The sequence below is a fragment of the Myotis yumanensis genome, unplaced genomic scaffold (assembly GCF_028538775.1).
Source record: "Myotis yumanensis isolate MYYU_CA2020_CCGP unplaced genomic scaffold, mMyoYum1.0.hap1 SCAF_8, whole genome shotgun sequence".
Lineage (NCBI taxonomy): Eukaryota > Metazoa > Chordata > Mammalia > Chiroptera > Vespertilionidae > Myotis > Myotis yumanensis.
In genome coordinates, this window is record NW_027223759.1 from 15,383,396 (window position 1) to 15,395,605 (window position 12,210).

General features: G+C 38.9%; 1 protein-coding gene across 5 annotated transcripts in view; it reads left to right on the forward strand.

Annotated features, from left to right (window-relative positions):
• Positions 1-12,210, forward strand: part of UNC80 (unc-80 homolog, NALCN channel complex subunit) — a 173,137-nt gene that overhangs the window by 33,668 nt on the left and 127,259 nt on the right. For 3 of the 5 annotated variants that reach the window (XM_070422038.1, XM_070422036.1, XM_070422037.1), the window contains exons 11-15: positions 127-267; positions 1,528-1,796; positions 2,869-3,234; positions 7,961-8,107; positions 10,823-10,970. In XM_070422038.1, the coding sequence (XP_070278139.1) occupies positions 127-267; positions 1,528-1,796; positions 2,869-3,234; positions 7,961-8,107; positions 10,823-10,970 (1,071 nt within the window). Of the gene's footprint in view, positions 1-126; positions 304-1,527; positions 1,797-2,868; positions 3,235-7,960; positions 8,108-10,822; positions 10,971-12,210 lie in introns of all 5 variants that reach the window. The other 2 variants (XM_070422035.1, XM_070422039.1) reach the window with 2 other exon arrangements.

Below are 12,210 nucleotides of genomic sequence, written 5' to 3' on the forward strand. Positions count from 1 at the left end.
TTTGACTGTGCCTTACGCGCTTCCTAATACCCCCTCACTCTCACTGCTGTCCTTTCAAAAGACAAAATCTCAGCAGAGGGTCTTGCAGTTTTGAAAACCCTCTTGTGATACTCTTGTCCATCTCAGGGAAATTTACCCGGCGGGGAAGTTCTGATGCAGCCACGGAGATGGAGAGCTTGAGCGCCAAGCACTCACACTCTCATCACACCCTGGTGAGTGACCTGCCGGACCACTCCAACAGCCACGGAGAAAACACCTTCAAGGAAGGTGGGTCGGAGGCTGCGCCCGCAGGCGGGAGTTCAGGTTCCTTTTCCTGCTTCCTGTTTTTACTCCATGTGCCATTTCATTGTACTCTGGCTCCTTGTGCTTTCTGAAAACGTGCATTTATGTAGAATATTGCTTGGTAATTGACTTGTGAGCCATTCTCAAAATTTCCTTAGTGGCAAGGGCTACTGAACAGCACACTAGGAACCCCATATGTCTCAGAAGAAAAGCAAGGGCAGGCCATTCATCTTTGTTTTCAATGATCATGGACTCACAGGGCTAGATGAGACTTGGAGGACAGTTAGATATGGGACTTCATTCCCCTCTATGATGTCCCTCTGAAGGGTTTGGCACCTCCAGCAGGAGGGAAGTCACTGCCTTCGAAGTCACCAGTCCCTTTTTCAGATAGCTTCCACTTCAGATAAATGCATTATGTGCTTTATATGAGCAAACGTGTCTGTGGGTGAAATTCGAGATGGGTTCTTATTCTGTGCTCTCAACCTATGAGCGTAAATTAATCCCTCTTTTCCCTAGATTGCACTTCAAGTATTTGATGACATCTATTTTTTAAAAAATATATTTGTATTGACTTCAGAGAGGAAGGGGGAGGTAGAGAGAGATAGAAATATCAATGATGAGAGAAAATCATTGATTGGCTGCCTCTTGCATGCCTCCTCCAGGGGATCGAGCCTGCAACCGGGCATATGTCCTTGACTGAATCGAAATCTGGGATCCTTCAGTCCACAGGCCGACGCTCTATCCACTGAGCCAACCCGGCTAGGGCTGATGATATCTATTAGTGACCATCGCAGATTTATGTCCCATTTCTCTAAAGAAAAGGAGAAAAAATAATCCTTGTTTGTTGTTGCTCAAATATACTAGATAAAACCAAATATTTAAACAGCACAAAGTAGGGAAATACTCCAAGTAAACTAGTTTAACTATAGTAATAGGGTCCATCATCTAATAGTGGGTAAAATCCACCTTCTATCTTGACAAAAGTTAAATTCTAGCCCGGGTTTTAAGAAAGCTAGCTGGAATTCACATTTTTCTATAACCTCCATTATTTATCAGCTATTCATGACATAGCCTTAACACCTGCAGCATTCTGTGGGAGTTGAGAATAGCTCTTTGACTATAAGTGAAACATCTGTAAAAGCTACAGCTGTGATTGTGGTCATATTTCAGATAATAGTATACGTGTCTAATGTGCTGTCCCAGATTAATATGGAGAAAACTAAGACATTGCTTTCCTGTTATTAGTGAGATCCCAGATCTCCACGATCACAGTTGCAACCTTCAATACCACATTGGCGTCATTCAACGTAGGCTACGCAGACTTCTTCAATGAACATATGAGGAAGCTCTGCAACCAGGTGCCTATCCCAGAGATAACGCATGAACCCCTGGCCTGTGCGAACCTGCCACGAAGCCTCACGGACTCCTGCATAAACTACAGCTACTTGGAGGACACAGAGCATATTGATGGGACCAATAACTTTGTTCACAAAAATGGCATGCTTGATCTTTCTGTAAGGAGCAAGGATTTTTCTTACTGAAGCTTGAAAGATATTGATTCTTTGGTTCAGTTTTTGCTATGTTGTGTAAAGTGGGCATATGAAGTCTTAGAAATGTTGAACCTTCAAATGAAAAAAAATTCATATAAAAAATTTCATAAATGTGTTAACCCTCTTAGCTACACCTCCCCCCCTTTTTTTCAAGAATTACTTTACATTTGACCTCATCTCAGAATATTTCTAACCCAAAAGCATTAGTGAATCCTGAATACACATATATAACTATGCCTAAATGTGAGTATGTTTGCTAAGTCCCTTTTTTCTAGAACGAGAGTAAGAAATTCTCAGTTTATTTTCTTTTCAAAAGCAACATGACTATAAACCTCCTGTGTAGCAGGGGAAAATGAACAGAAGTCCGATAAAATATTTAAACTTGCATTCTCAAGGATGACTGTCTTGATTATAGTTATTAGCACAATGGAAGGGTTGTTATATTTTACAATTATATTTCACAAAACTTTTTATTTCACATTAGGGAACTGGATCAGCAAATAATTTAAAACATTAAAATTAAAAAAAGACATAATTTAAAAAGGCAAACATTTTGTATTTAAAATTGAAATGTAAATAATGATCCAATTGTGAATGTGCAAATGTTCCTCTATTATGTGCATAAGGAAGTCATTTTTTTTTTAATCCATTATTGGTGGAGAGTGAAAGGCAGAAAATTAAAATACTTTGATTTAAAAAGCAATTGAACAAGTTTCCTTTTGGACAAATGCTCTCCCATTAATTCATTATACTCACTATCCCCATTAACTGTCTATATATCATGGCAAGTTTGGGAATACTTAAGTGAGATAATACACATATGCAGTTTTAATTCATTGAGTGTTTTGTACTCTATATTAAGCACATAAACAAGGCCCCAAACCAACCTAGAAATATCTGAAAATTATCTGAATTAATTATACTCAAATGTATAGAACATCCTAAAAGAAACTGATTAAACAGAATAACTGAATCTAATAGGAAGAGATAATCCAATTAATTTAATCAGCCTCTGTTTATTTTTGTCTTTCCCCAGGTGGTTCTGAAGGCTGTTTATCTTGTCCTTAACCACGACATCAGTTCTCGAATCTGTGATGTGGCACTAAACATTGTTGAATGCTTGCTTCAACTTGGTGTGGTGCCCTGTATAGAAAAGAACAGAAAGAAGAGTGAAAATAAGGAAAATGAGACTGTGGAAAAAAAACCAAGTGAGGGAACTTTCCAGTTCAAAGGAGTATCTGGAAGTTCCTGTGGATTTGGAGGCCCTTCAGTTAGTGGAGCTGGAGATGGTGGAGGAGAAGAAGGAGGAGGTGGAGATGGAGGAGGTGGAGGAGGCGATGGAGGAGGAGGTGGAGGAGGTGGAGGTGGCCCTTATGAGAAGAATGATAAGAACCAAGATAAGGTATGACTGAACTCCCTTCTGTGTCCTGAGGAATGTTTCCCCTCACTACTTTCCAGTGTGTGTTTCTCAGCAATTTGTTGACTCAGAACAACAGCTAATACCTAGAGCAAGAGACTGTTAAATCTAGAAATCTCTTCATTAGGTCTTCAGCAGGCATCAGTGGAAAGAGATAAAACTGTATTCTAAATTCAAGAACCATCGCCATCCAAGCAATGTTAGACCTAATTTCCTGGTCATGTTATTTCTGCAAAAGAACATCTCAGATACACTATCTGGCCATAATTTCAGTCTGCCACCAAGGATGGCCTTTCTCAAGACTCTCAGGGTCTGACCTAGTTGAGCATTGTTCTAGTCCAGTGGTCGGCAAACTCATTAGTCAACAGAGCCAAATATCAACAGTACAATGATTGAAATTTCTTTTGAGAGCCAAATTTTTTACACTTAAACTATATAGGTAGGTACATTGTTATTAACTTAATTAGGGTACTCCTAAGGCTTAGGAAGAGCCACACTCAAGAGGCCAAAGAGCCACATGTGGCTCGTGAGCTGCAGTTTACCGACCACTGTTCCAGCCTCCTCAGGCTACCATAATATCATAGATTAGGTGGCTTAAGCAACAGAAATTTATTTTTCACAGTTCTAGAGATTGGGAAGTCCAAGATCAAGGTGCAAGCAAGGTGTTACATTCTGAGGCCTCTTCTCTTGGTTTGTAGATGACCACCCTCTTGCTGTGTGCTCACATGTCCTATATTTAATGCATGCGCAATAAAAATAATATTTTTCTCCATCTCTTTCCAGTCCCACTGGATGTATGTTTAATGTGCATTTGTCATCTGTGTTTCTTCATCTATTATTTCATCTATTATTTATTCCTATCTTCCCAATATTCTTGGACTGTGATCCAAATATTCCTTCCCCAATATTCTTGGGTTCCTGAACTTTTTCTTCAGGATTTTCTTCTCCTGATATATATAATGTTTTCCAATTCTAATAGTGTGTTCTGATACGTAAGGTTTTCAGCTTCTTAGCTCCTCATACATCACTGATGACTATCCAAGAATCCTCAGAGTTTACTTTAGGTAAAAATTATCTAAAGGATGGTACAGCTCACAAGGGATTTTATCTTGGACTCTAAAACCTAAGGGATCATTCAGTCAGCAGTTATGTAAGAATTAGCAAACAAATACAATCTGTAAGGACCAAATTTATAAACACAGCAAACAGTGAGATTCTTAATAAAGTTCCATTTTTTAACCTATCAATTTAGGCTGGTCACTAAGAGAGATAATAGATGGTGGTGTGTCCATTACAATATTCAAGGGGAAAAAAGAAAGAAAAAAATAAAAGTTAAAAGAGACAAAAATCTTCATAAGCTTTTATCTGTAAAATGTAGATATTTCAACTAAATTGATGAGGGTTTTGCTATATATCCTAAGAATCTCTGAGGTTCATTAATAGTATTATGTTTTTAGTTCTGATTTTTACCCAATTAATATTTTCATCTAATTTTTTATTTTTTTAAAATCCTTACCTGAGGATATTTTCCACTGAAAGAGTGGAAGAGAGAGGGAAAGACAGAGATAAATATCAGTGTGAGAGAAACTTATCAATTGGTTGCCCCTGTACGAACCCTGACCAGGGCCTGGGCTGGGGAGGAGCCTGAAACCCAGGTACATGCCCTGACTGGAATCAAACCCAGGACCCTTCAGTCCACAGGCTGACATTCTATCCACTGAGCCAAACAAGCTAGGGCTAATTTCTTATTGAAGACTTGCAGTTCCGTGTCTTATTTAAAATCTAGATATTATACTAGATACTTGATAATATAAGTGTTATTTTGATTAGTATGGAAATTTTTAAAGTCAGATCAAGTGGTTTCAAAAACAGACACCAAGATATAAGTGTTTTATACTTAGTTCTGCAAAATAGTATTCTTTGTAGTACAAAGAATATATAAAATTTATAAAATAAAATATGACTGTAGGTCAAGTTCATTGGTCTTGTGCATCACACAGGTCTGTTCTTTCCCAAACCCATCTGTTACTTTCAATGACATCAGAAGGTTTATCTAATTTTGCAAACTGGTAAATACCAGAAACAAGGGGAATTTATTATATTCAGAAAGGAAGATCTAATTTCTGTCTCTCTGTTTGTCACTGACTCATATTGAGAGTTTGAAATGTTATTTAATATCTGTCCTGATCTTTGCCTGTAGCTGGATCCATCTCTCTGAATGTCACCTGTGAGAGAAACCTAAATCCCAAGGAAATAGGAAAGTCGAAACAAATACAAACTTAAATAGATATTTACAAAGAGCTTTTGGAGCTAAGGTTTTATTTTAAAGGAACATATAGTAATTCCAAAATGTGTCTTAACCAATCTTCTAAACCAGCCTTTACCCAAGGTGACCTTTTCTGAGGCACCAGCTGTGCAGTGTGTGTACTACATAAAGGCTCTCGGCTAAAGGGGTTGGTCAGTAAGGGCTGAAATCCAGTCCAAGCTTTGCTCATTGAGCTACTCACCCAAAGCCTTCATCCACTAAGAGGGCTCACTTTTCCCTGATTCATCCACCCAGAGGAGAGTCTTCTAATTTGCACCAAGTTGCCCCAAAGGGTAGCAGTACTCTAGAAATAGCAATTAGCATTTGTTTTGCTATTATTCTGTGCCTTACATGTTTTGACTCATTTAATTCTCACAAGTCTATGAGAGAGGTATTATTATGATTTCCAGGTTGTAGGGTACAAAGTAGTTACATAGATGGCCCGAGGTTATGGAGCTAAGATTTGAATCCAAACTGAAACATTTCTGAATTGGTATATATAAATATAAGAATGAATGAATGAATGAATGAATGAATGAACAGATAGAGGTCTACTGGTAAGTTTGAGTCTTTCATTTGCAACCATCTAAGCTGCAGAGTTCTCAGTAAACAGACTCAGACATGGAGGTATGTGTGCAGGAAGTTTCCTGAGGTGTCTTCTCAGAATCACTATCTGTGAGGTGTAAAGGAAGCAGGATGGGGCAGAGAGAGAAGTTGAACTGCAATGTAGTTATAATAGAGGCCTCAGCCAATTAACACACATGAAGCTTTGGAGCTGGGATGGCTCCTCAAAGTAGACCCCAAGTGAAGTAAGGGATCCCACCTTTATATTCTCCACCCTCTTTATTTCCTTGACTATCCATTGAAAGCAGATTGCTTCCAGGAAGAGACCAGACCTTGGGTGAATCCTCTCTTTAGCTAGGGGCAGTGCCTGGAGAGGAGTTCAGCTCAGTGAATGAATGTTTCAGTCCTAAAAGGGGCATCTCTGGGGTCCAGCGCCATATGTTACATCAGCCTATAGATTAGAAAAGTAGGACCAACTACGTAACATGAGGGGAGGAGAAAGTCTACCACATTATGGCACAGACTGATGCTAGGTAACTTTCTATCCCTTTCATACCCTGCACATCTGGGTATGTGTATGGCTCCAAAGTTTATGTATACACTTGATTATATGACTATGGAAGAGCCCATCACTTGTCTATTAATTTATTCTGCACAGTCAACCAATGAAGTAGGAATGGAAGCTATTAGGATCTTCAATTCACAGGACAGAAAACTAAAGCACATAGAGATGAGTTCATTTATCTAGCATGATATGCAGTTAAGGAACAGGAGATGGAATCTCAAATCCATGGTGTATGTGCTGACAGCAGACTGTAGCCAGAAGGACTCAGGAAGATTGAAGCCTCCCAAAGGTAATGGCACTCACTCCCACACTGGGGTCTGCGTCATTCCTTAGCAACGGCATCCTTATGCTTCTTTGGAAATATTTCAAGGAAATTCATTTTTCTGGAAGCTATGTTTTCCATTGACAAGAAGGATTAAATGGGGTAAAAGAAAGGATGGCAGTTCTCATAATTCATGCAGGAAGGCTTCCTCTTTAGCTGCAAAGGACAAATCAAACACTTACAAATTTCTTTATATTCTCACTTTATATTCTAACAATGTAGTGAAAGTATAAAATTAGAAAAATCCTTTAAAAAGCTCAGAAATTGTCATGTGATTTCTAGTTCCAGTCTTTGATCAGTGCCAGAAATTTAGCAATAATTCTTGCTTGATGGTACGATCAGGCAATAATTCTTGCCTGCTGATGAGGGTAGTTTCTGGGAAAATCTATTTGCCTTCATCACTGATTGTCCACACTGCCTCTCTCTAGCAGTTTTCCTAATAGTCTGTCAAGGATACAAAAGCATATCTTTGAATAAATAAGTCTCCAGCTGGCCAGCGTGGCTCAGTGATTGAGCTTAGACCCACGAACAAGGAGGTCATGGTTCAATTCCCTGTCAAGGCATATGCCTGGGTTTCACGCTTGATCCCCAGTAGGGATGTGTGCAGGAGGCAGCAGATCAATGATTCTCTCTCATCGTTGATATTTCTATCTCTCCCTCTCCCTTCCTTACTCTGAAATCAATAAAAACATATTTTTAAAAAGAAGTTTCCATTCATATCCTTTAGTCCTAGAGGGTATGCAAAATGCATAGATATTTTTCTTTTAAATCAATCATGATCTAGGTTTTAGAAAAATTAGCTTGCTGAATCCTTGACAATGTTATTTTGCAAATTGCAGGTGCTCACTATAAAACAAATTAACTTGGCTTAATCATAAAATAAAATCTTGGTAGCAAAAGGACCTTAGTGATTAAGTAAACATACTTCTCTTTCTTTCTTGTCCGTGGGTACTAGGATGAAATTATACCTGTAAGCAACCATAGGCTTGCTCTAACCATGCTCATCAAAATAGTTAAGTCTTTGGGATGTGCCTATGGTTGTGGAGAAGGACACCGAGGGCTCTCTGGAGATCGTCTGAGACACCAGGTATTCCGAGAGAATGTAAGAGAATTAAAGTAGATTCCATTTCTTCTCCCTCATCCCTCCCTCAAACATAAGAATGAGTCCTTTGACAATGAGGGTCAGTGTTCTCTGAAAAACATTGTATTTCATAGGGGTAAATAATGATATCTTGTGTTGGGAGGATTCCCACAAGATATCTTAAGATATCTAAAACCCAGGCCCAGGAAAGTTTAATTGGGAAAACAGTTCTGCCTCCTGTCTGGAGCAGGCCAACTCCCCGTTGGTGAAAGAGTATATAATTGGAATGTGTGCACTCTAGTTTTGAAGAACTTTGCAATGATGAATACATGTAGCAAGCTTCCAATGTGACAAATGGCATTTTAATCACACTGGCCTGGGTACTATTTTTATTTAGTAAAAGGAGTCAACGTTTAGGACTGAATTTGTTGTTCTTACATGGATATGGAAAATGGCCCTTATTGAGACAAAAGAGGACTATAAAAGTAGCCAGTCATGTTCTGGCTACTTTGTTTGAGAATGAACCTTGGCTTCTGTTGGAGATCATGTCCCTTTGAACTGTGTGAAACTTGAAACTCTGCACTTGCGCTTGCAAAGCATGATTCTGTAATGGAACATGGTCTCATACCAGCTCATTTCATTTGCCTCGGCTGATGGTTACTTTCCCCTTCACACTTGAGTGACAACCCATCTCCATAGCAAGTCTGAACTGGGACTGTTGCCTCAAATGTATATTTGAATTGAAATCCTAAGAAAATATTTGCCTACAATAAGAGTTTGATATGCATTTGAGTCTAAGAAACCATTTGGCATATCTTGCAGAGTTTTAGGATCATGTCAAAATCTAATGCCAGCCCCATTTTAACTTGGTATTAGGTTTTGTTGTGAAATGCCCACACAGTATTAGCATGCTGTGTTTCTTTTATAATTCATCATCTACCTCTCTATCCATGTATATATATCATTTCGTTTATGTTCTATTATGTTGTATATCTTAGTTTATTATATGTATATGGGGGTTCTATTTCACAGTAATTAACTTCTAAATTATGAAACTTGAAAACTTTGACCAAGATCTAGATTTTGAGGCCAAAACTAAATCAAAGTAATAAGAAGGCAATAAAAAGCTGACTTCACCCCTATCTTTGCACATGGGTGTATGATTTTTAATTCTATCACAGTATGAATGAATGCCCTCAAGGCTGAAACCTCATTGCTCATCATCTAGAAGACCAGTTCTATAAAGTGAAACACTAAAATATGACGTGTGATACTTTAGTTGGAGGTAACAACTGGCTCTGATACCAGAACCTGTCTTTTTAGACTTGGAGAAAGTAGAGCTAGTTCAATCGGAAGCCACTTGAGAGGCTTTTGTTAACTTCTTAGTTCACCAGGCTTTACTCTTCAAGACTACTGTGTGTTTCCTACCAGGATGTCCAGTTTTCTACCTTCCTGCTCAGCTTTGCTGACTTACATGGGGACTCCTCCCTTATCTTGCAGCCCATTTTAATATTCATTCTGGGGATTTGTGCTTATCCATGCTCAGTAAACTCATGGTTCATTCTTCAAGAGATAAAAATCTGAGAAAATTTCCCTGGGAATTTCTAATTCAGGAAGGTAGGCGTTTCCAGATTTTGAATGCATTACATTTTCAGAGGGTATTTAACTTTTAAAATGTTAAGAATATTTTACCTCTACCAGATCAAGTCCTCTAGACTTTCATTTTATTGTTTAATATATTTTTATTGATTTCAGAGAGAGGAAGATAGAAACATCAATGATGAAAGAGAATCATTGATCGGCTGCCTCCCCTACTGGGGGTTGACCCCATACCTCGGCATGTGCCCTGACCAGGAATCGAACCTCTTGATTCCTTGGTCAACACTCAACCACTGAGCCAGGCCAAATGGTGATATAACTGAGATTTTCTCCTGTGATATTTCTCTCAATAGAAGAGGGCAGTACCCCGTGCATTCTGTCTGTGACCTTCTGCAGCTAATGACTGTGAGTTTATTGTTCTGATGGTGGGGATTATCCCCATTCCCTTTCCAATTGGCAAAATTATTTGCTGGATCATAAGATATATCATTTTGAGGAGCTGGGCCTAGCCAGCGGCCACTTATTTTTCATCTCCATGAAGCCAACTTTTATTTTAATACCAAACGTTCACATTTAAATGCAGACACATGAGTAAACAAACCAGACTTGCCTTTATTTTAAGCCTCTTTCATGTTTCAAGGATATTTCCCTCCTGACCACATAAGACGACCCTGGATATGCACCTCCTACAAACCTCCCACCCCACCTTCATTTATCTACTTAAGTTAAAAGTAGCTGAGCATGGGAGTGGCGTTCTTCCCATTGCACATAGCCGGCAAATCTTCTAATCCTAGATTCCCAATCCTGTCACCTACCTAAATTTGACACTTTGAGCTTTCTTCAATGAGACCTTAAATTCTTGATCTTGGTGGAAATATTGAACCCCCACTGGCACCAGCATTAGACCTTAGCTTTGGGTTTACCTGGTGCAGCCCTTCTCAAAGCAAACGCCCTTGGACTGCTCAGCCTGTCTCTGCCCACTTCTTACTCGGACACAAGGGGCTGGCAAGCTGGCCAGCACCAGGCAGCTGGCATGGAAAGGAGCCTTTGCCTTCTGAAGGCTGCCGTCTCGGGCTAATGGTATCCTTAACTTAAGCTGGTACCTGTGACTTTTTCACTTTTCTTCCTTCCTTGCAGGCCCAGAATTGCCTCACTAAGCTGTACAAGCTAGATAAGATGCAATTCCGACAAACCATGAGGGACTATGTGAACAAGGACTCCCTCAATAATGTAGTGGACTTCTTGCATGCTTTGCTAGGATTTTGTATGGAACCGGTCACTGACAGTAAGTAAAGCTGAACCAAGTTCTAGTTCTAGGAGAAGTCGCTGTGAGGTGAAGCAGGTAGCATTTCAGAAGCACACTAAATTTATATGGATAGAATGTAGAGGAGGAGGTGTGTGTGTGTGTGTGTGTGTGTGTGTGTGTGTGTGTGTGTGTGTAATAGGGTATAAACATGAGAAGCGTGTTCATCATCTTTGATGACATATTTTGGAGCCTTTCTGAGGACAGCTTACCTCAGCAAATGGGAATTGAGTGAAGCTGTGGCACCCTCACTGTTAGCCCCTCAACCCTTGCACTACCATTCCTCTCTCTCATATGACCTTCTGTTGTGTGACAACTGAGGCAGAGATCCAGGAACTAGGAGCTATATTCATAGATAGTCATGTAAATGAATATCTATTATGTGCTTACCACAGTGCTTGGAGATTTTTTTCACAAAATAAAACAGGCAAGAAAAAATATATATAAATATAGTAGTAACACAATTTTGATACACACATATACGCATACAATATACTGATTTAAAAAAACAACAACAGGCAAAATGGATGTATAGACAGGCCCACAATATTTTATTTATATCTTAGCTTCATGGCTTTAAGAAAACTCCAGTGTAGAGACCTGTGTTATGGGGGGAGACCAGTGAACACCAATTACATTCGTAATAAACCAAACACCTTCAATGCCACTTGAATGCAAATGCAGTAATGAACTGAAAGTGATGTGTTTCCCAAGTTGAGGCAAATGCACATTTTCATTAGAGCCTGGGAAGAAATAACTTCTTAGTTTAGGGGGGCTATATTTATACAATATGTGTAGTATAGTAGTCGATCAATTTATAATGAAGAGATATTTGATGGATTTAGAAAATATTGTTTCTCTGTAGAAAATGTGGAATAATGTATGTTATCAAAGCTGTTTTAAGCCAAGCACATTGCAAACAAAAACAAAAAGAAGGAAGAAAGAGAAAACAGTGAGTGTTGTGGTTGAGACTGTAAGAGAAATCTTGATTACAAATCTTTTAAACAATCTTTTTTAAGCTATTGGAGATAGAAGCTATAAGCATAGACTAAACCATTTGTTTCTAATGTAAAATCTAGAGATTATTCCTTGTACATTGACACAGAAGAGAGAGGTTGATAATAAATTGTATTACTTGAAGGTGATGAATTCCTCCTGGGATTCTTGAGAAATGGAAGTGTCTCACAGTGAATGGCCATCCAGACACACAGGGCCCCATCTA